Raw genomic sequence first — 25410 nt, 5'->3', positions numbered from 1 at the left:
CATAACCCTGCTTGCAACTCCCATCTGGTGGTGGTTTGGGTCACTGGTCAAATCTTAAAAGAATCATGACTCATGCGTGGGACAGACGGACTTGTGCTTACGTAGGGGGGGATTTAAGTAACCGGTTCAATGTAGTAGAGTAAGAGGACAAATTCTTCACAAACCTACTCAAGTAAAAGTATAAAAAGTGTAGTTATTTAAAAAGAAGTACAAAATGTCCAAAAACTTAAGTAAATGTAGCTCTACTACCCACCTCTGTTGTACATAGAATAGAATAATGTATTTCCTCAAATATTAGCCTCTTCTTTTGTTACCTAAATTTCCTATCCAGACTACCATATTAATTTATGACTTGCATTTTTTTAACCTAAAAAAAAAAACTCATTGTCTGGGCCCGCATTATAGACAAGTCTATTACCGTATTTATGGTATGCAACAGAAGACAAACCCGGGTCGCGGCAGTGAACGCCAAAATAGGATCATTAGCCAGTGAAATTATTTCGAAAAACACATTTGATTTTTTTTCTTTCCTCGTTATCACACTATTTTCATACAGTACTAGGGGAAAGTCATCATAAAAAAATAGAAATGAATTTAGAAGCAAACAAACACCTCTTTATGTACAATACTTGATGAAGAATCAGACTTTGAAGTTAAAGGTGAGTGACGTGATTTTCTTGCATTTCATATGCAATGACTTTCATACTTTGCAGAATTTTTTATACTTTATTTTTTCTCTCCTTTTTAAATACCTTTCAGTAGTTGTTCTATTGATTTCAGTTCTTTTTCAAGCTTTTCAGTACTTTCCAATAACTAATACTTTTTTATACATTTCAGTATATTTTTGATTTTTAAATTGCAATTCTAATAAAAACGTTACCATACTATTTTTTTCATACCTTTCATTTTTGTGTATATTTTCATACCATAGTTTAAGTACTTTTCTCTTTAGTATTTTTGAATGTTATACTTTTACATACCAGTTTTAGTACTTTTTCATACCTTTGTAGTATTTTTGGATTCTGTCATACTTTTCCATACGTGTTTAAGTTCATTTCAGTATTTTTTCATTATTTTTAGTATTTTTGGACATGGTCATACCTTTCAGTACCTTTTTATACAATATAGTCCTTATTCATACTTTTCAGTGCATTTTTCATTCTTTTACATTTCAAATGTTAATTTTTTTTAGGACTTTACAGTACTTTTTTACTACTTTTTAGTAGATGGTCATACTATTCATAATTTCTTGCAATTTTAATTTTTTCATACCTTTCAGGATTTTGCTCTAATTTTTTAATACATTTAACAGGTTTTTAAACTTTTTAATTCATACTTTTCTGTACTTTTTCCATAATATTTAGTGCTTTCCAACATGTTTCATACATTTCAGTATCTCTTCCTTATAATACGGTGCATTTTCATACTTTTCAATACGTTCCAATATGTTTTACTACTTTTCAAACCTTTTTGGGGCATTTACATTCTTTTACCTTTTAAATGTTACATTTTTTAATAATTTCCAGTAATTTTTCACACCAATACTTTTCAGGAGTGGTTCATACTTTACATCACCTTTTATACTTTTCCACTCCTTTTGTACTTTTTTAATACTTCAGTATTTTTTGTAGTTTTAACTTTTAGACACATTTTTCACATTTTCTTTCTACATGAGGCTCAAGAACAATAGTTTGACAGCCCTGTTTTGTTAAAGACTGATTACATTGTAAAGCTTTCAAAAGCAACTGGTAGCTAGCATCAGTCGGAAATACAGAAGCAGTGGGAATACTTTTACTGTGAGTACTTTATTTTTTTAATTTTGCCCTGTCGTCAGCCTGAACCGGAAAAAAAATTCAGCTTTAGCAGTTAGTGTTGTCGCCATTGATTTAAAAAAGGGAAAAGGGGAAAAGAATGAAAAAAATAGTAAAAGGGAGTAAAGAAAAAGGGAAAAAAAAGAGAAAAATAAACAAGAAAAATGTTTTGTTTTGGGGGGATACTTTTAGCAGTAAGATAGTGGGCAATTAGCCAATGTTATGTAAAATAAGTGCAAATGTCTCAAAGTACAAGTATTTTAAAACTTGAAAGCTATTATATTTCGCTTATTTCTTTTAAATATGTTTTTAAGTCAATTATTAGGCTCGTAATTGGACACAATCCCTTTAAACTTTCACATTAAGGCGGGGGCCTCAAATTTTCAACTCGCAGGCAACAAGTGGCCCCCAGGCCGCAAGATTGATACACCTGATTTTAAGGTCTTTCTGTTTTGTGTATTTTCAAGAAAATGTTAACCCGAATGTGGAAACTTGGCTGCTAAATTTCGCTATTATAAAAAAGAGCTAAAGTTTCTTCAAACTTCTACTAAGACATCCAGGTGCTATTTTTTTTTTTTTGCATCCACAGTGAACATATTTAAAACGGCAAGTCGCTAATTTTTCTCTTGCACTTCTATCAGCATTATCTTGCGGGCCACATAAAATTATGTGCAGGGGGCCACGAATTTGAAACGGGAAAGAAACATTGCTTGACTTTATATCAATTTTCAGTTTTTATATAAAATGCGTGATATGTTTTAGTATTTAATATTAAGAAGTGTGTTTTTATAGTGCAGTGGTTAGCACATTTGCCTAAGACGCAAAAGGTCCACGGTTCAAGACCTGGGAGCGGGATTAGCGCCACTAGGCTGTACTTGCCTAATTGGTTCAAGGATTCACCCACCCACATTTAAGTATTTGGTAGCTTTGCCATGACGATACTTTATCAAGTATTTCGGTTTTTCTTCAGTTTTACAACTGCCCCTAGTAAATAAACATCCCTGGCTTCTATTTGAGGAAATACAAAAAGAACTTCAATTTGGGAAAGGGAAGAGCACTTATTCATCCTCTCTACAATTTAATGGCCAGCGTGAGCCCGTCTCCAACTGTTAGCATGCTCAGGTTAACGCGAGCGTCCCGATGCATTTTCTTGTTGAACTTATCGATGGCCAGCGTGTCGAGATCGTCGGCGGCTGGTTTTAGGACCCTGCCGCCCCACAGCACCTGGGGACACAAACGCAACAAATTGGCTGCCTGGATAGCATATGCAATGTTCACCATGTAACAAGCATTTGGACCAACACGTTGGAACGGAATGACTTTTTCTGTAATGAGTACTCTAACGTGTTATTAAATCATTCAGTGCTGATACAATACAACAATAAGTTCTGTGTGCCAAAAAATAAAAATGTTTTTGTTTTACAAGTATCAAGACTCTGGGAATATTTCAGCATTAGTGGCTTATATAAGATAAGAAGTCTCAAACTCCCAATAAGCTATCATAGTTTTCCAGCAACCAAAAGCGCAGTTTGAGGCCAACGCCATAATATGAAAGTTGAAGGAAACGCGTGTATTTTACATTATTTGATACAATTTATTAAAAAAAAAAAAAAGCCAAAGCTTGTGTCCCATATTAACAAATATACCACCTGAAACTATTCTCCCAACGCAATTACTTAAGATAATTTAGATATTTTGTAAACATGTCAAAATAATGCAAACGAGGAGACTGACTTATTTACTTTCGGGGCAGACAGAAGTGTGCTGAATGCATAACGCCGCCCACCCCTAACGCTCATTCAATCAAATTGCTCTGTGCTTGGCTGGTGTTTCTGCCAGATTACAGTTTTCTGTGGGATTTTATCAAAGTCTTTTAACAGTGAACCTAAACTGTTTAAAGAGCTTTGATATAAGGCCTTCTTTAGTGACGGACAGCCAAAATGGGGTGTGTTGGTGGGACACCGTTACTGTAAACTGTAGTCAAATGCATGCTGTTTATATACTGGACCGTACCACATTTAATTCTAGTACTATGTCAGGTAGGCTTTGGATCCACGCCTATCTGCTATGGAACACTGCAGAAGAGATTTTTATGCATACAAATTTATCTCTAAGCCATATGTACTCATGAAAAGAGCAACATATGGCTCACGAGCCATAGGTTCCTGACACATGGCCTACACACTCTCAATTGCTGTATACTGGAAGCAACACAAGAAGGTTGGGCTTCCTTGATGTGTGGACTCAGATCTGATCAAAGCGACTCCAGATATCCAATAGTGATTTATCATACTGCAACCATTCCTAGAGTCTTGAAACTTATGGTTCAGCTGTGCCAAACCCGTCATATAAGTTTGTTTTAACTAAAAAAAAACAAAAACGTATTTTTATGTTTTGGCACTCGGGGACAATGCTTCTAAAAACGTATTTATACATTATGGCATTGAATGAGTTAATCAAGTGCACTCTGTAGTCCGGAATTTGCTGAGTAACTGTAACAAATGCCATTTTTTCAGCAATGCGCTTGACATTGCACGAAACGCAAGCGTAGGTGATGTCTTACGTTATCAACGGCGATGATGCCGCCCTTCCTGATGAGCTGCAAAGACTTTTCGTAGTAGGGCTCGTAATTGCCTTTGTCAGCATCGATGAAGACAAAGTCAAACGTTTCCGCCTGCCCGGCAGCCAAAAGCTCATCTGGAAAGAGGGCATTTTAATTAAAACATTTTTAGAAGTGTCCCAACCCTTTTCTCTTGTGTAGGGATGATGCCCTGAGCCCATGCCTATATAGTTATTTTTAGACAAACCTCTCCTCATATAGGTGAAGGGTAAAACTGACAGTAATATGTAGCTTACATTTTCAACTGCGAGAAGTTTTTTCCTTTATAATTTACTACTGAAAACGCTTCCTCCATTTTTTTATGGCCCAAAATAAATGTGAAAGTCAATATGGTTTTAGAGCAAACAGATCAGCAACAATGGCTGTTATTGATGCAGTAGAAGAAATCACCCAAAGCATAGAAAAAAGATACGCTGTTGGGGTATTTAATGACTTTAAAAAAAAAAAGCATTTGATACCATTAATCATAATATACTATTAGGAAAAACTGGAAAGATATGGCATCAGGGGCGTGGCTTTGAAATGTATTCAAAGTTATTTGACTGGGAGGAAGCAATATGTAAAAATGGGAGAGTTGTCATCTGAATACTTGAACATCTATTGTGGAGTACCACAGGGTTCTATCCTGGGACCAAAGTTATTTAATTTATATATTAACAATATTTTTAAAATAGTAATATTTGCAGATGACACACAATTTTTTTCCCTTCACAACTTCTATTTAAGGTCAACAAAAACACAGTGCCAGAAAACATCCAAAAATTATTCACTCGTAATGAGGGAAGTTATAACTTAAGGGAAAATATAACTTAAGGGGCTGTAGTAAATTCAAAATCCCAAAGGTGAGAACCACCAGAAAAAGTATGTGTGTCTGTGTGTTGGAACAATTTTCAAGACGAGATCAAACAATGTCCAACTATTCATGTGTTCAAATATAAAGACAAAAAAACATTACTGGCAGAAGAAAATGGCATATGAGCTCTAGATTGGAAATACTGCGTTTACGACTATAGTAAACTTTGTTGTTATTGTTACTATTATATCATACTGTTTTTATTGCTATTGTTGTTATGATCATTAGTGTCACAATGATATTTAGTGACTAGTAGGATTAGAATAGAATAGAATATACCTTTATTGTCATTGTTACAAAATGGGTAGAGAGCAACCAACGATTTTCTGGGCTGTGCTAATGACCCTCTGATTATAACGTTAATAGATGGTTACTACGATGATTAGTGTATAAAATATGTGACTAATATTATTATACCTATTGATATCCGACCTATTTAATATGTATATCTGTGAGACTTTGTTATATTAGACACAAGAGGAGCTATCTGTAGAATGTATTTAATAGGGAACATGAAGGGGTAGGGTAAATAAGCGTCTGCTTCTTACTACCCCTTTTCGAACATGTCATGTTAACATTATTTTTGTTGTTGCGTCATTGTTTTTGTCCTGTTTTTATTTTATAATGTTCGAAATGTTTTAATTTAAAATTTCCATAATTGGATATACAATTCTTGCACTAATACAGATTTCATCATTTCGTAGTGCCTTGTTTAGGTGTAGCAAACAGCAAAACAATTATAGTTAAGCTCGTCCTCTCTGTGAATTATCTTTCATATAAGTAGAAAGAACTGACTTCCAATGTGAATAGATGGATCTCTGCTTTTTGCATACTTTGCAGCATGCTGTGGGGGAATTTTCTCTACGTTTTAGCCACTGTTTGTATTTTCCGTTCACTAGTCATTGTTCATTAAACGTAAGCCTCCCGGCATCTTGCGCGTCTTGGAAACAGCCCACAGGGGGCAATGACGCCGATCATGTCAATGCCAAATACAAACTGATGCCAGCTGCCCTTAATCCCAGGGGAAGAATACAGTGGAACCTCGGTTCTCGACCACAATCAGTTCCAGAACCCTGTTCGAAAACCGATTTGTTCGATCACCGAAATCATTTTTCCCATTAAAAAGAATGTAAATCGTTTTAATCTGTTCCAACACCCTGAATGTTTACCTTGAATGTTTAACATAAACATGAAGCTAACCCAGGCTAATCGTACGTTCGCGTTATCGTAATCTTCCGTACGAAAGATTACGCCAACATGAACGTGTAAAAATAAAAAAATCAGGTCATTTACAAGTCATTTAGCACCTAGATCTCATCAACAAGTGGTGAGCGGTTCATTGGAAAGGGGGCTCCGTTCCAACACCCTGAATGTTGGGCTTCGTTCCAACACCCTGAATGTTTAACGTAAACATGAAGCTAACCTAGGCTAATCGTATGTTCGCGTTATCGCAATCTTCCGTACGAAAGATTACGCTAACATGAACGTGTAAAAATAAAAAAATCAGGTCGTTTACAATCATTTAGCACAAGTGGTGAGCGGTTCATTGGAAAGGGGGCTATTAAAAAGGGAGCTATTATTTCTTTCTTAAATGCAATAGTTGTACGCACTACTTTTATTTTTTCACCAGTAGCAACTTTGCTGCTTGCACTGACTTTCTTCGGAGGCATAATTAGGGGCTATAACACTTGGTACACCTATATTAAAAGCGAGAGCAAAACGAAGCACGTCTGCACGGGATAACAGTTGGTCACGAAAAGAACGATCTACACCAGTACGCCGCTCAGCATCGCATCCTAGCGTACGCACTACCGCATTACCGGCGTTCGAACTCGATTTTTTGACCGAACAGCGAAGCAAGAATTTCTCAAAATTTTTGGTCGGACTCAGATTTGTTCGAACTGAGAGGCGTTCGAAAACCGAGGTGTCACTGTATATTTAATGGCTAAGTAAAGCCACCAGAGCAGGCGTGTTTAAGTCATTTTTAAGCAGCCTTTTTTTTTTTTTTATAAATACTTAATGCGTGGTCAGACAGCCGAGAAAAGTGGCAAAAACTTCAAGCATTTACAATAACTTCACCAAAAAGTCAATTCAAGCATTTTCAAGGATTTCAAGCACCCGTACGAACCATGTTATCACAATTCACTTTACCCCCAAGTGTCTTATTTTTACTTTTTTCGATCCTTTCACTTTATCATTATTGGTTTACATACAGCCTTACACGTAATGACTAAAATAATCCTGTATGAAAGCATATAAATAATGATAAGTTACCTGCTTGTAATATTGTTGTACAATAGCTTACCGTAAATTCCGGACTATAAGCCGCTACTTCTTTCCCAAACTTTCAACCCTGTGGCTTATTCAGTGATGCGGCCAATTTATGTAATTCTTCTAACGGCCCCCAGTGGCGCTCGAGTACAAAAGGTAAGATTGATCGGGCGGCAGTAGCTCAGGAGGTAGAGCGCTCGTCTTGGGATCAAGGGATCTCAGTTCGAATCCCGGCTCGTCCGTGTTACATGTCGAAGTGTCCTTGGGTAAGACTGAACCACTAATACCCCCAATAAGCAGGTTAGCGCCTTACATGGCTGCAAGGCCGCTATTGGGAAATGTGGAGCACATTGTAAAGCGCTTTGGGAAGTCATTGACTTGAAAAGCACTATATAAATGCAGATCATTTCATTTCATTTAGACTGCAACTTCTTAGCTTGTGCACAAATTAAATTAGCGTAGACATATCCTCATCTTGCAAATTGTAAAAAGAAAGGCACATGACGCAACTTCAAGATAAACGCAATCGAGCAGTCCGATATAGAAGGAAACAGAGCTACCGCACGTATACTTTACTTTGCGAGCGTGATGATAGCATGTTTTTGTATAAGGGAGAGCGTGGGTCGACGTCTATGTGACAGTCTTTTTCTCATATTGGGGAAGACTACTTTGGAGGAAGATGAGGATGGTTTACCGTGATTTTTACAAGCACGGTATGTTTTTTTTAACAGAGCTGTTTACTGTGTTGTGAGCGTATTGCTCGTAGCGTTTTGCTACCCTTCACAGGCACGGTTTGGGATGAAAATAATAATATTATTATTAAAGCTTTTAAAACTCTCTCGGTGTACCGTCTTTCTTTGTAAATATGTGTAACCATGTATAATATTTATTTGTAACTGTATATTTTTGTAATGTATTTATTTTAGAAACTTATTCTGATATGTTTTGAACGAGCAAATAAGAAAGAAGGGGCGGGGCAAACGCGGGCTGACGGGAAGTGGAGTAAAGGTGAGACGTGTTTGAGGACGCGGCCGACAGTAGTGGATATATATTTTTTCCACCCTTACCTTTGGAAATATACTTTTTTTCCTTGGATTACTTTCAACGGGCACCCGGACTCTGCAGGTGTGCATTAAATGTTAAGTACCGGTAACATTATCCGTTCATTTTGCCAGCGGGGTTTTTGGAATGTATCGGGTATGGGTTGATTTCGTGTTTGTATTGCGGTTTTTCAATGTGGGCGCATGCGGCTAATATACAGGTGCGGCTTGTGTATGTACAAAATCGATTTTCCTCCCGAAATGTGGTGGGTGCGGCTTATAATCAAGTGCGCTCTATAGTCCGGAATTCACGGTAATATTTTTCAAGTCATGTTATAAGTTTATTCTTTTTCTAATGTTAATTTTCATTGCACCACTATTGCAATCAGCTATTCTTCATTGCCTCTTTAAAGTCGTTATTACATGTTCACTCTGGAGTGCCATGACTAATCTTGTTGGATACAGTTTCATAATGTTGATATCAATGACAATACAGAGCATTTAAATCAATTAATATTGGACATCTGCAAGGAGATTGCATAGGATCCCAGTTTGTTATTTTGACTATTAGCAGAGACGACTCATCGCAAAAAAAAAACAAAAAAAAAAACAGTTGTTGCAAAGTATTAAGTCACGGTGGCTTAGGACTCAGATGATAGTTTATATATTTAGGTTAATATTTTAGCTGTAATTTGCGATTTTACTATATTTTTTTACCCGTTTTTCTAAGAAAAATGCTTAAACTGGGCAAAATTGATCTGCCAGTGGAACCATAAAATGCTTCTAGTACGCTGTAACTGTATTTTTGAGCAGAGCTTAACCAGCTTAAAACAAAATGAGTGTTTAATTTACACAATATTTACACAAGAAAAAGTGGGCATGTAAAGGCAGAAGATATTTACATCGGGCGTTTACTTACAGGCATCGGGTGTTTACTTACTTATGTGCTATTGAAATTGGTAAATTATGTTTCTAAATATTTGTTTTCCGAATCAGTTAGAGGGGATTTGCTTTTGTAACCTAGGATATTTGAACAACAGAAAGGGCTCAGGGGAGGGCCTTTAGAACAGGTTAGAATTTCTTTTCTGAGGGTTTGGTCCTGTTTTGTTCTCGTTGCTAGTTAAAATTCAATTGATGCCTTCTCTCCCTATTTTGAGTGTCTACTAACCTATGAAGTTATCATTGAACATTTGCTACCAAAAATTAGTTTTTGCATGAAGTTTCGCACTAACAGCCAAAGTGGCAATGAGAAGGAAAGCATTTGTTTGATGTGATTTATTTTTATTCTGCTTGCACACAATGAAGAGTGTGGTTTTATTTTTACTATTGCAAAGTAGCTTACCTAGGATGCCAGGGTTATTTGTTATTTTAAATGTTGTTGTGCACTGTTGTTTGTTATGTATGAGCTCCCTGCACTAAAAACGCAATAATATGAGAATGCCTCGTCTCCCAAACTAAAAAGGGTGTGTCAGAGGTGGGTAAAATACAGCCAAGGGGCCAAATACCCGTCAGACTTTTTTATCCGGTCCGCCAAATAAAAATGCTCAAAATATCTTGACAAAATATATAATAGTAGAAAAAGTACTACGAACAAAAAATGTTTTTTTATGCTACTTTGTCCCCATTGTCCTTTTTGTGTGTATCCAACAAAAATACGACTACATACCTCTACAAAAGTGCTACAAACTAATCATCTAATTTAGTGCTTAAAACGGGCATCTAATATATTACTTTGATTTCATTCTGAAAATAAATATACTATACAAAATACTAAAAGTACTACTACAGTAATACAATAATACAAAATACTACTACAAATTATATTCAGACAGAAATACTGCAAAATGCTAATACAGAAATATTATGACAAACACTAAGAAATGACAACTACAACAGGGGACCTGTCCTGATAATAGCTCACCAGTGCTGTTTAATTGTGATTTTCTAGTAAAAAAAAATGTTTCTATTGGTTGACTGTATTTAAACCCATCCATCAATTATCTGAACCGCTTATCCTCAGTAGGGTTGCAGGAGTACTGGAGCCCATCCTAGCTATCTTCGGGCAGTGGGCAGGGGGCACTCTGAACTGGTAGCCAGCCAGTCGCAGGGCACACAGGGACAGACAACTCCCTCGCTCATTCACACCTAGGGACAATTTGGACCGGACAATTAACCTAACATGCATGTTTTTGGAATGTGGGAGGAAACCGGAGTGCCTGCAAACACAGGGAGAACACGCAAACTCCACACAGGAGGTTCGATCTCATAACCTCAGAATTGCGCCGCACAAGTGCTAACCACTGCATCGCCATGCTGCTGTATTCATACCAACTATCATTAATAACCTAGCAGTAACAGATAATTCTATAACATTTCAAATTACCCCACCTATATTAAGTGCGTTTCCGCAGTGCAGTGGTTAGCACATTCGCCTAACATGCAGAAGGTCCCCGGTTTGAGACCGGGTAGAAACATATGTTGGCCTGGAGAGGGATGGCCGCCAGCAGGGTGTAATTGCCCAAGACACACCACAGGAAATGGTGCCCCAACAACCCTAAGGGTTAAGGGACACACACACACACACGCACACACTATGATGCAGTGTAACTTTACCAAGCGTTTCCAGTGCTGGCTTAATGCGGAGATCAATTTTCTTCTCCACTCCTGCCTGTCAAGAAATTTTCAAAAACATTTGTCAACATAACAGACAACATGACACAACAAACTAAAAAGTTGATTTCATTGCATAGGAGTCTGAGAAATACACAACTAAAAGTAGCCTACTTTACACTAGGGAATAATTTTCTCTTGTGTTTAGCATCAAGCGCTCTACATTTTGAAAAACAAACAGTAGATTCTTACAGTTGTATTGAAAAATAGGCATTCGTATCTTATTTCCCGACTTATTTGGGAACAAGCATAATAGTGTTGCCGGGCATTCTACTTGGGCGAGGTTGTTGGGGTCGTGGTTTGTCAAAAAAGTGCCAGGGAGCCCCTAGGGAGTGCCAAAGAGCTGAATGGTAGCATGCAACCCAGGAGCCGCTTGTACACGAAAGCAGATGTTTATCGATTTTGTTGGGGTGCCGTGACCCAAAACCTAGCTAAAGACACTCCCAGAGGCCTAAACTACTACTGTGTACATTTTCACGAATATCGGTTTATCCGTTTAGGAGCCTAGAATTCACATACAAATGGACATTAGATATCTATCTATCTATCCTGGTCATATCCCTCGAGAGGGGTGACCGACAGCAAGACAAACACACAGAAAAACAAAGAAAAAAAAGGGAAAAAAATAGCAAAAAAAACACAAAAAAATTTGACCATGGCCAACCCAAATGCCCAAACAAGTTAAGCACTTCGGCACCCAAGTCGGTCATGCTTTCGTCCTTCCAGATAAAGCGGGACACAAGAAAGCGGCCATGTGGCTCGGGTCAGAATGACACAACACACTCTTCTGTTCAACAGCAGGGCCCGACAGCTTTCACTGATTTACCCCTGCCGCATCATGCAGGTGCCCTGCTCATCCCTTAGAACCCATCAACATCCCATTACCCTTATACAACACCTCTCCACTCATTCCTCATGCCACTCATTCCTATCACCAACAATTAGATATGGATTAGACAAATAGAGATTAGATAGATTTGATTAGATTTTATTAGTGCTAAACGTTATCGCACTACTTTTCATTGCACTATTTTTACGATGCACTATTTTCCATGAAAACCTATTGCTTGTCTCCAAGCAATATCTTGTGAATATGTTTCCCGCTTTATACCAACATTTATTTTATCCTATATTTTCTCTTTTAAGTCTTCATTACATGTAAATGAATCTGGGTAAATGAGAAATGTATGGTATTACTTGAAGAGTTCATTTACAACTACTCAAAGCCAGTGTTCCTTCTAAGCTGCGCGCGCGCAATTGCGCACTGCTCGCACATTCTCAGCGCACAAGAAAATCTAGCCAGCGCACAAAAATGAGGGCTCAAAATTACTAATTAAGAAGCGACTTAAGTCAAAGTTACACAGGTTCCCCTGACGTTGTGTCCTAAATGCGGTATTTAGAAGTCGATTCGAAGTAGAAGGAAGTTGAGTAAAGTTAGCGTTTGTCGAGAACCGGCTTCTTTCGGGTCCTAAACGGCTCTCCAGGTTGTTTTTGCTTTTTTAATCCCAACATGACCAAATATTATGTAAAATTATGCACAAAATGACTTAAAGGAAGGGGGAATAGAACAACAAAGGAAAAAATACCAAAATGAAAAAGTAGTGCAAAGCTGAGAAAAAAAAGAAACAAAAGGAAGAGAAGGAAAAATTTTGAAAAAACCCAGAAAAAAAAGAAAAAGAAATGTAGGAAAAAAAGTAAATAGAGAACAAAAAGAAAAAAGCAACAGCTCGGAAAAAATAAACACAATGAGATTTTTTTTAAAGGAATTAAAAAAAAAAAAGTAGAAAAAAACACGGAAAAAAGAAGAAAAAGTTTGTGTTGCATTCAAATAATTGTCAATTATATCAAGCGAATCTTGTTGCCAACCTTGTACTTCCACTAAAAATGTGATTAAGTACACTTCTGTATTTTACAACCGATAAATAAGCCCCCAAAAATGTTAATATTATGCCACATAATATAGCAGGAAAAAAAAGAAATGGCTATCTTGTGAAAGAATTTTAAGAACAAACAACCTTTGTAGGCCATAAAACCTTTGCAATAGTACATGAGTCAATTCATTCAAAAGAGAAAAATAATTTTGCATTGCCGGAAACTCAGCAAAATGTAACTTGATGTCAAGTTTTGGACATGTTTGATACTTAGTTGCCCACTTGGGATTGCTGTTGCTCACTGTTCTTTCAAGCGTTGCTCACCGACTTTGTGTGAACGCTCAGACCCGTGGAAAATTAGAGGGAACATTGCGCAAAGCTGATGCTGATTTTTAAACACTTTTGGTTAATTTTGGCCTTTCAGTGAGTTAATCACAAGCTACGAGTACCAATTTTAGCACTCGCTATCATGGCCTGATTTACGTGAAAAAAGATTTAAAAATCAGTTAATCTTGTCTGATCAGATTACACAAATAGTATTTTTAAACAGCACCTTTATAATAAGTTGTGAGTTGATAATAGTTTATTAAAAAAAGAAAAAGTTTAGGCTGATAAAATTGAGATGTTATTTTTTTGGGGGTATGTTGCCCTGCAGTCAAGGTTTCTCGAATGCTCTTAGTCAGCTTTCCTCTTACCTCTTTCCAGAAAGGCTTGCCTAGGGCAGCATATTTCTCATTGATGTCGCACGCCACCACCAAGCCGTCCTCGGGCAATGCCAGTGCCATGTTTAGTGTGTTGTAACCTGTGTACACGCCTGCTCCCGCCACACCCGAAAAACACAAAGGTTAATAAAGTAAGTTTTTAGGTATAGGTAGGTTGGTAAGTAAATGGTCTGCATATAACACTTTTCAAGTCAATGAAGACTTCCCAAAGCGCTTTACAGTCACTTCACAGTTACCCATTCACACACACCAATAGGGAGTCAGCCATGCAAGGCACCTACCTGCTTATTGGGGCCATTAGGGATTCAGTGCCTTGCCCAAAGACACTTTGACATACAACACGGAGGAGCTGGGAATCGAACCTGCGACCTCTTGATCCAAAGACGAGCGCTCTACCTACTGAGCTTATATAGTTAGGTAAGTAAGTAGGTAAGTACCGGTACCGCTAGGTAGTTAAGTAAGAAAGAAAGAAGGCAAGTATAGGTTGGTAGGTAAGTAGGTAGGTAAGTCGTAAAGTAAAAGTAGGTAAGTATAGGTGGGTACCTAAATAAGAGAGTAAGTATAGGTAGGAAGGTAGGTAAGCAAGTAGGTAAGTAAGTTTGTATGAGTAGGTAAGTATAAGTAGATAGGAGAGTCCGAAAGTAAGGTTAGTATAGGTAGGTAAGTAGATAATTAAGTGGAGGATTAAGTACGTAAATCAGTCTCTGAAATAACGTCTGCCCGGGGCGTGCATCTTTTACGTCGGGCGTAAAACTTACAAACGTCTCCGTCCGGGTGGCCGACAACTTTTCAAGAAAAAACTAAAAATGAAAAAATCTTTCGTTTTTTTTTTTTCAAATCAAATGTCTGCTTTATTCCGATTTCGAAATCTTCGTTCGGTTTGGAAATTTCGGAATTTCGTTTGGCAATTTGCATACTCTGCAGCCGATCAGAAGCCTGCGTCGAATAACTTCATGCTTCCGGACTTTCCCAAGCGTTATAAGGTCCTGCATTTGCCTACCATTTTCCAAAGTAGACGCACAGAGAACACAAGAAAAATGGAGAAGTGGTTAGGAATCCAGTCAAAACCTCAGCCCCAAAAGAAATATTCGAATGAAGCTAACAAAATTTATGACGCTACAAAACATAAATGTACATTAAAAGCATCATGGAAAGAGGAGCTCACGTGGCTTGTAGCAGACGACGCAACGCAAACATTGCATGAATGAAGATGAGTAAATACAGGTACATACTGATGGTAGATGGAAAACAGCGATGTCATACACATGCAATGAATGTTATAGTAGTAGATTTATAATAAATTAGATTTTAAAGTGTTGTTCTGTCATATATTCTGATTATCAATCCTTAATACTTTGCAATAATGGCGTTTTTTTGCAATTAGTTGTCTTATTGTGTTTCATGTTGTAAAAAATGAGGCAGGCAACTTTTCAGAGTTGTCTTTCCTGGTGTCCGCTAACCTTTTGTCATGAGTTTCAGACACTGGGTAATATAGGTAGAAGATGGGTAGTTATAGATATAGTTAAGTAGATAGCTGTATGTAGGTAGGTTAGTAGGAAAGTAAGAAGGTAGGTAGAATATGAAAATAAGTGGGTGTGTATAGAGAGGTAGGTAAGTGGGTGTGTATAGAGAGGTAGGTAAGTGGGTAAGTATAGTTAGGTAGGTAGATATAGTTAGGTGGGCAAGCAAGTAAGGAGATAATTAAGTACCCTATATTCCGGACTAAAAGTCAGTTTTTTTTTCATAGTTAGGCCGGGGTGCAACTTATATTCCGGTGGGACTTATAATTATGCATTTTTTGGTACGTGGTTGTCCAAAATCACAATTCGTTCCTCCTCCCAAGTCCTCACAAATAAAATATGATTAGCTCCCTCAGAAGACCCCTTATGAAGATAAAAAACGTTGGTCTACAATCTCCCTCGCCTGGACGCAGGTTACCAAGCCCCCCTCCTGGAGCCAGGCCATGAGGTGTCAGAGTTTATTAAGATATAAACTCGTTGCTGGTGGAATTATTCAGATAAAAGCACTTATTGAGTTCTGTCTGGGCTTCCCTTTTAAGGCTGCTGCCCCCGCGACCCAACCCCGGATAAGCGGAAGATAATGGATGGATGGATGGATAGCTCCCTCAAATCAAATTAGTCCGTCAGGCTCGGGCTGCTTTGGACTTTTATACACGCGGGACGGGTTTGCTGGATTTTTTAGGCCTGATCTTACCTCTATAGGTAGGTATGGGTAGCTATGTAAGAAGGTATAGATAGTGTGTAAGTAGGCATAAGTCAGTATCAGTCGGTAGGTAAAGCAATCCTGCGCTCCATCTGGTGTTTTACCGATCTCAATGGCCTTCTTGGATTTGATGAGCCGCACCAAATTAGCCATGAACTGCGACTGCTCGCACGAAACCATCATGCTGTTCCCGTCATGATCTAAAGTCCTCTGAAAACAAAATAAAAACATGTGTACGACAATGTGGACCTTTTTCCTAGTTGTTTTTTCCAACTAATTATAGAAAAAAAGTGTCCGAGTGTACCAGTCGGAGCTTGGCCAAGGCAGGATGCTCCCTCATGGAGTGACGCAAAACGTACTCCATCACCGGGTTGTCACCGCCATGACTCTTGGAGAAATTCATTTTGAAATGTTTACGTTTTCCTGTGAGGAAAAAAAAGGACAGTGGTTGACAAAAAATTTATGTTAGTGCAGTGACACTGCTCAATTGGGCTATGCACACAAGCTTTGTATCCATGTGAAGCAGTTACACAACTTTATATTCCATATTAAAACACATATGTACCATTTATGTATGTTTATTGATAAGTGACATGATATGGATAATGTATTTGACTTTAGTATATATATATATATATATATATATATATATATATATATAGTCGCTTGCAAAACTATTTGGCCCCTTGAACTTTGTGTCATTTTGCCACATTTCAGACTTCAAAGATCCAAAACTAAATTCTTGTTAAGACTCAACAATAAATGGGACACAATCATGAAGTGGAACACACTTTATTGGATATCTTGAACTTTAACAAATGAAAAACGTGAAACTGGGTGTGCAAAATTATTCAGCCCCATTGAGGTAATACTTTGTACCGCCACCTTTTGCTGTGATTACAGCTGCAAGTCGCTTGGGGTATGTCTATCAGTTTTGCACATCGAGAAACTGATATTTGTGCCCATTATCCTTGCAAAACGGCTCGAGCTCAGTGAGGTTGGATGGAAAGCGTTTGTGAACAGCAGTTTTCAGTTCTTTCCACAGAGTCTCAATTGGATTGAGGTCTGGACTTTGACTTGGCCATTCCAAAACCTTGATATGTTTTTGGTGAACCATTCCATAGTAGCTTTTGCTTTATGTTTTGGATCATTGTCTTGTTGGAAGACAAATCTCCGTCCCAGTCTCAGGTCTTTTGCGGACTCAGTCAGGTTTTCTTCCAGAATGGTCCTACATTTGGCTCCATCCATCTTCCCTGTCCCTGCTGACGAAAACCAGGCTCAAACCATGATGCTGCCACCACCATGTTTGACAGTGAGGTTGGTGCATTGAGGGTGATGAGCTGTGCTGCTTTTACGCCAAACACAACATCTCGCATTGTTGCCAAAAAGTTTGATTTTGGTCTCATCTGACCAGAGCAACTTGTTCCACATGTTTGGGGTATCTCCCAGGTGGTTTGTGGCAAACTTTAAACGACACTTTTTATGGATATCTTTAAGGAATGGCTTCCTTCTTGCCACTCTTCCATAAAGGCCAGGTTTGTGCAATATACGACTGATTGTTGTCGTTTGGACAGATTCTCTCACCTCAGCTGTAGACCTCTGCAGTTCCTCCAGAGAGATCATGGGCCTCTTGGCTGCATCTCTGATCAGTTTTCTCCTTGTATGAGCTCTTTTAGGGGGACGGCCTGATCTTGGTAGATTTGCAGTCTTCCATTTCAATCTTATTGTTTGCACAGTGCTCCTTGGGATGTTTAAAGCCTGGGAAATCTTTTTGTATCCAAATCCAGCTTTAAACTTCTGCACAATCATATTTCGTTACTCGTTCTTCATGATGCTCTCTGCACTTTTAACAGACCTCTGATACCATCACAGTGCAGGTGCATTTATACACAGACTTGATTACACACATCTTTTATCACCGTTAGTCATTTTGTTCAACATTAAATCATTCAGAGATCCTCACTGAACTGAAGTTTGCTGCACTTAGAGTAAAGGGGCTGAATAATTTTGCACACCCACTTTTTCGTTTTTTTATTTGTTAAAAAAAAGTTTAAAATATCCGATAAAGTGTGTCCCACTTATTGTTCACAAGAAATTACAGTTTTATATCTTGACGTTTGAAGTCTGAAATGTGGCAAAAGGTCAAAAAGTTCAATGGGGCCAAATAGTTTTGCAAGCCACTGTAGTGGTTAGCGCGTGTGCGGCACAGTTCTGAGGTCGTGGGAACCTCCTGCGTGGGTTCAAATCCAGCTCCCGGCCTTACTGTGCGGAGTTTGTATGTTCTCCCCGTGCTTGCGTGGGTTTCCTCCGGGCACTCCGGTTTACTCCCGCATTCCAAAGACATGCATTTCAGGTGAATTGGCCAGTCCAAATTGTCCCTAGGTGTGACTGAGCGAGTGAGTTGTCTGTCCCCGTGTGCCCTGCGATTGGCTGGCAACAAGTTCAGGGTGTTCCCTGCCCACTGATTACTGGGATGGGCTCCAGCAGCCCCGCGACCCTACTGAGGATAAGCGGTGCACCTGATGAGATGAGGAGATATATATATATATATATATATATATATATATATATATATATACATATAACTTAATGTAATATAATATAATATATATTAGAGAGAGAATATACAATTCAATACGACATAAAATAAGACAACTCACACTAATGCAATCACTTCTAAATCACAAGTTGTAAAATGTGTTCTTGTGCAAAACGGAATGACCCAATAACAAATTAATACTATACAAAACTACAAATCTTATAAAAATGGCAAAATGAATGTAATTCTTTTTTAAATCACAAGTAATACAGTGCACTCTTGACTGAACGTAAATGCCCCCCGAATAACAAATCAGTAACTAAAGAACTTTCTTACCGAGGAAGTATCCCGCGACAAACAAAACTCCCAACGTGAGCGTGCCTACAAAAGCTTCTCTTGATATGTTCTTAAAAGCCATGTCTAGAATTCTACTTCCGGTTTTTGGAGTCAACAACCAATGACAACAGACTCGGACCGCCGTGTCCAGTCCGACGACCCTACCTTCTAATGACGTCACAGGGCCAGTGACACCAGACGTCGTGTTGTATGACAGTCAACGTCATTACGTCGCAAAAATGCACTACGCATGCGCCCCAGACTAGTAATGGGAAATCCGGCTCTTTCAGCCAGGCTCAATCAAAACAACCGATTATTTTGGCTCCCAAACAGCTTTTCAAATGCTTTCTTTATTATTATTATTATTATTATTATTATTATTATTATTAAGTATCAGGAATAATGAAAAAGTATTCATCTAATTAATGAATAATTAAGTTTAATACTTACAATATTGGGCAGCACAGCGGCGCAGTCGGTAGCGCGTGTGCGGCACAGATCTATGGTCTTGGGAACCTCCGGTGTGGGTTCAAATCCAGCTACTGGACTTACTGTGCGGAGTTTGTATGTTCTCCCCGTGCTTGCGTGGGTTTCCTCCGGGTACTCCGGTTTCCTCCCGCATTCTAAAGACATGCATTTCAGGTGGATTGGCCGGTCCAAATTGTCCCTAGGTGTGAATGAGCGAGCGAGTTGTCTGTCCTTGTGTGCCCTGCGATTGGCTCGCAGCCAGTTCAGTGTCCCCTGCCCACTGCCCGATGATTACTGGGATGGGCTCCAGCACCCCCGCAACCCTACTGAGGATAAGTGGTGCAGCTAATGAGATGAGATGAGAGACTTGTTTCAATCGACTGGGAGCATTGACCTAATTGAATCTTTCAAGTTGTTCATACTAAGCCAATGATATCTAAAGTCCGCCCTGAGGGCCAGTTATGGCACGTGATCAAGTTTTTTTTATAAAATTAATAAAATGTGGCCCGCCCGTAATGTTGAAAAGAAAATCATACAAGAAAACAAAAAAAACCCCAAATAAATCACAATTCCAAACTCATTTAATTTATGACTCAAAGCTTTAAAGCTGCTTTAACTCTTGAGTTAAAGGATTAACTCTGTTAAAGTTTTTTTATCAAATAAAAAACGAAAAAGTGGGTGTGCAAAATTATTCAGCCCCTTTACTTTAAGTGCAGCAACTGTATAGGTTAAAACCCTAATGCTCATTTAACTTTAGTCAAAGCTTTAAATCTTTAATTCTTAAGTCAATCAATTGAAGTTTCATTAACTCTACAGGCTAAGACTTCAAAACGCATTTAACTCTTGAGGAGTTAAATTGTTAACGCTACATTAACTTAAAACTTAATGCTCATTTTATTCTTAAGTAAAATATTTAAATCTCATTAATTCTTAAGTTAACCTTTAACTCTATAGGTTAGAACTTTGACACACAGCCCTTTGAGACTCCTTGTGATTAAGGGCTATACAAATAAACCGTCACGGTTGCCATGGCGCCCAATTGGCCCCGCCCGTGTGGCACCAGCTGCGGCTCATTGACAGATTGGGTTTCCGTCTATTTAAGCTCAATGCTCTCATTCTTCATTTGTCAGTCCGTCAACGAACCTCTCAGGCAACTTTTCAGAGTTGTCTGCCCTGGTGTCTGCAAACTTTTTGTCATGAGTTTCAGACACTGATATTACAACACTTTTTATGTTTTTATGTGTGAGTCTTTATATTGTATCTTTTCGCCACCTACAGTGCAACTGTAATGTCTTTGTCGCAATAAATGATAATAGAGGGGATTCTGATTCTGACATCAGATGGGAAAAATTCCCTGCTAATGCTCATATTCTTGTTCAGTCAATTGGAATTTGAGAGGGACCACATTTCATTTTCTTGTGATTTAGTTTATTTTAGCTCCTTTTTCTGCTCATAACATAGGTCTCCATGAAAGTTAGAGGAAGGAGAAAGGAAATTGGAAAACAGCGTCAACAGTGACGTTAAAGAAGGAAATCATTGTGAAATACGAACATATTGTTCGAGTGCGATAGAAGACCTGCTTGGAGGTACAGTAAATAGTTTAAAAATCTTTTATTTAGACCAGAGCTTCTTCTCTTTTTTTAGCAGTACAATATTTGATACGTATATACACACTACATTTTCTATTAATATTCCAACCGCTTTCTCCTCGAGAGACAGAGATGATGTCACACACATGGACCAATAACAAGCACCTGAGGGAGAGAGAGAGAGAGAGAGAGAGAGAGAGAGAAAGGGAAGGAAAAGAGAGAGAGAGATCGTTCGCTACAAAGAGTCCTCTCATATAGCCGTTTCTGTTACAAACGACGCTCTATTACTCCAGACCGTGGGCGCGGTTGAGTGACGTAACTGTGATAAATCTGTTTTGATTTAAATTGAATTTAAACAGACAAAAGCGGGCCAAATGTAACACAGTGCTAAGTGAGAACGACCACTGAACTTGAAACTTTAAATCACATTAAAAAAGGGACGATAGTATGATGCCTTTGCAAAGTATAAAAACGGAAAATCATTAATCGACCACTGACAGACGCAAGTTGAAGTGTAAAGCAGTGCATACTTACGAAACAAATGAGGAAAACAGGAGAAACTTGACTTTCTCTTGACAGGCGTGTCCGATTTTGCACGCCTACTTATTCGAATGAATTCCTGCCCTGAACTCAAGCTTAAAAAAAAATGAAATCATGCCTCTGTCACATGACTACTCCAAAGCATACACTCAAAGCTTCTTGCACAACACTGCAATTAAAATATCACAGCTTTTTAGGATATACATATTTGCAAATGTTCCAATCATTCATAATAATTAACCAATTCCCGCCTTTTGTTTACTCACAGCAAGAAGGACCGTGTACAAAGAAAATAAAACTGATTTGTGTAAACATTTTAATTTGACCAAGTAAATACCACAAACATTTCTTTCAGCATATTTCTTAGTTCTTTACTACAGAAACAGTAATACTACTGCAGAAATACTACAAAAAGCCTACAAAAATACCACTGCAGAGGTACTACAAGTATAATACTACAGAAAAAAAGAAAAAAGAAATTCTGAGGAAATACTACAAAATACTGCAGAAGTACTATAAAATACTACTGCAGATGAACTACAAACATAAAACTACACTAATACTACAATCATACGACTGGAATAAATTCCACAGAAATACCTCAGGAATATTACTAAGGAAATACAAAAAATATACCATAAAATAATACTACAAAAACACAACAGCAGAAATACTACATGGATACTACAGGAATAACACTTTAGAAATACTACAAGATTACTACAAAAATACTACAACAGTACTACAGAATTCTACAAAAATACGAGAAAAATAATACAAAAATATCCCTGCAGAAGTACTAAACGAATACTACAGAAATACAGAAAAAAAAATCCTAGTATGGAAATACTACAAAATACACTGTAAAATCCTACTATAAAAATCCTACTGCGGAAATTCTACAAGATTCCAACAAAAATACTAAGCATCAGTACTACTGAACTCTACGGAAATAATTGAAAAATCATACTTCAGAAATGCTGAAAAATCCTAAACCAGGAATACTACAAACATAAAACTACAGTAATACTACAATCATACTACTGGATAAATACTACCTGAATACTACAGAAATACTGAGAAATCATATCAATGAAATACTAAAAAAATAATATAAAATCCTACTACAAACATACTAAAGTGTAATACAAGAATATTACTAAAATACTACTGTAGAAATACTACAAGACTACTATAGAAATACTAAAAAAAATCCTACTATAGAAATACAGTACTCCAAAATACTATCACAGAAATTATACAAAAATACAACAGAAAAACAACAAAAATCCAACTACAGATATACTACAAAAATCATACTACAACAATAATTCCGGGGAAATACTACAAGATTCCGACAAAAAATACTATTCAGTAGTACTACAGAACTCCGTAGAAATAAAAAAAAAAAAAATCATACTACAGAAATGATGCATGAATACCACAGAAATACTTAGTACAAATAATATTACAAAACATACTAAAAACAATCTGACTACAACAATAGTACAACAGAAATACTACAAGAATACTACAAGAATACAACTGCAGAAGTAACAAAAGATTCATACAAAAATGATACTACAGAAATTCTGCAGAAATCCTACTGCAAAAATCCTACTGTAGAAATACTACAAAACACTACTGCAGAAATGCTACACAAATACAAAAGAAATAATTCAAACATCCTACTAGATAAACAGTACAAAAATACGACAAATTTCTTACTGCAGAAATACTACAAAAATAAAACTACAGTAGTAGTGTAGACATACTACAGATATTATATCAAAGAAATACTACAAAATAATACTACAGTTGTACTAAAAATATATTGCAGAAATACCACAATAATACTACACGCATAGTACTGCAGAAATATTACACAAATACGACAGAAATACCTTAAAAAAACCCACGATGGAAATACTACAAGTCATACTATAAAAAAACCTATGACAAAATACTACAGCAGAAATACTACAAGAATACCTCAGAAATACCTCAAAATCATACAGCAGAAATAATACAAAAACACTACTGCAGAAATGCTTCACAAATATTAATAACATGGCGGCGCGACTATACGCAGCGGCTTCACGTGCCCCCTGCTTTTCACCCTCTACAGCTCCGACTGCTCACCGACCCACCCCACAAACACTATAATTAAGTTCGCTGACGATACCACCTTGATCGGCCTCATCTCTGAAGGGGACGAGGCGGCATACAGGGATGAGGTGGAGTCACTTTCAACGTGTTGCTCGGAAAACCACCTCATATTGAACACCACAAAAACAAAAGAACTGATTCTGGATTTCAGAAGGAATGGCAGGAATCCAGCACCACTCACCATAAAAGGAGACTGTGTAGAGAGAGTCCACTCTTTCAAATTTCTGGGTGTGCACATCTCCGACGACCTCTCCTGGTCTGCAAACACCAGAGCGGTGGTAGGGAAGGCCCAGCAGCGACTGCACTTCCTGAGATTGCTCAGGAAAAATAACCTAAAACAGCAGCTGCAGGTGTCCTTCTACAAAGCCACAGTGGAGAGCATCCTAACATACTGCATCACGGTGTGGTATGCTGGGTGCACAGCAGCAGACAGGAAAAAGCTCCAGAGGATCATCAAAACAGCCCAGAGAATCGTCGGCTGCTCTCTGCCCAGTCTGGAGGACATTGCCTGCTCTCGCTACCTCAGCAGAGCAGAAAACATCATCAAGGACTTTTCTCACCCCGGCCACCACCTCTTCGACCTGCTGCCTTCCGGCAAGCGCTACAGGTCACACAAAGCAAAAACAAACAGACTCAGAGACAGTTTCTTCCCCACAGCCATTACCACCCTAAACAGACACCGCACAAAAAAACTGTAAACTGTTGCAAAAAACTACCTCACACGAATGTTAAATGGTACTCACGTACATGCTGTCTGCACTATGTTTGTTCACTGCTTAAAACACACCGCACAAAAAAACTGAAAACTCGTGCCAACACTACCTCATACGAATATAATGGTACTCATGTCTATGTTCTTGCACATGTCGACTGCACTACGTTTACTGCTCACCTTGCACAATGTCTGACAAATTCCTTTTTTCTGCACTATGATGTCTATGTTTGCACCAATGCATATGCTGACTATTTTTTTTTTGCACTATGATGACTTTGCACCAAATGCAATATTGCACAACCCTTACGATACCAACGGTATCACGACAACACTGTATGTAACATCCCACATGCCGACATTTCTTGTGTAAATACCATGTAAATTATAACTATAGCCGTATCCCCCTTGTTTTATAACCTTATCTTCTCTGTTCCTTTATCTTCTTGGCTCATACCTCACTGTGAATGTATAAAACTGGAGTGTCATGCCCAATTTCGTTGTCACAATATGTTAACCCATTTTGTAACAATGACAATAAAGGTATATTCTATTCTATTCTATTCTTAATACTAAAGAAATACTTCAAACATTCTACTAGATAAACAGTAAAAAAGATACTATAAATTTACTACAGAAATAGTACAAAAATAAAACTATAGTAATACAAAAATACCACAGATGTTGTATTAATACTACAGAAATACCTTCTCACTACGGAAATACTACAAAACATACTATAAAAAACTTTGACAAAATACTACAGCAGAAATACTACAAGAATACTGAAGAAATACCTCAAAAATCATACTGCAGAAATACTGCAAAAAATCAGAGTTAAAAAAATACTACGGCAGAAATACTTCAAGGACGTGCGAACGTCTACAATGTTAAAGGTGGAGTGCATAATTTGAAAACTTGAACTTGCCATCACGCCTTTAAGCCAGGAGATGGCAGCAAAGTAACACACGTTTTG

General features: G+C 37.8%; 1 protein-coding gene across 1 annotated transcript; it reads right to left on the bottom strand.

Annotated features, from left to right (window-relative positions):
- Positions 1–2817: 2817 nt before the first annotated feature.
- Positions 2818–19108, bottom strand: LOC148346890 (catechol O-methyltransferase domain-containing protein 1-like). Its single transcript, XM_088324101.1, has 7 exons — positions 18957–19108; positions 16386–16504; positions 16186–16291; positions 13832–13950; positions 11209–11263; positions 4375–4508; positions 2818–3035 (listed from the first exon to the last, which is right to left on the bottom strand). Exons 1-7 carry the CDS (start codon positions 19036–19038, stop codon positions 2883–2885), a joined length of 768 nt encoding a protein of 255 aa, XP_088180227.1. The 5' UTR covers positions 19039–19108; the 3' UTR covers positions 2818–2882.
- Positions 19109–25410: the final 6302 nt, after the last annotated feature.

Source organism: Urocampus carinirostris, chromosome 19, assembly GCF_059441175.1.
Source record: "Urocampus carinirostris isolate Australia breed hairy pipefish chromosome 19, RoL_Ucar_1.0, whole genome shotgun sequence".
Taxonomy (NCBI): Eukaryota; Metazoa; Chordata; class Actinopteri; order Syngnathiformes; family Syngnathidae; genus Urocampus; species Urocampus carinirostris.
Note: the sequence above shows the minus strand (reverse complement) of the source record. Positions and strands in the feature narration are given on the sequence as shown.

Excerpts from the sequence above, each read along its gene's own strand:
- LOC148346890 (XM_088324101.1), bottom strand. The coding sequence starts at position 19,038 with ATGGCTTTTAAGAACATATCAAGAGAAGCTTTTGTAGGCACGCTCACG. Across the intron at positions 13,951-16,185 it reads CAAGAAGGCCATTGAGATCG|GCGTGTACACAGGTTACAAC; the intron begins GTAAAACACCAG and ends TGGCGGGAGCAG. Across the intron at positions 11,264-13,831 it reads GCAAGCCTTTCTGGAAAGAG|GCAGGAGTGGAGAAGAAAAT; the intron begins GTAAGAGGAAAG and ends ATTTCTTGACAG.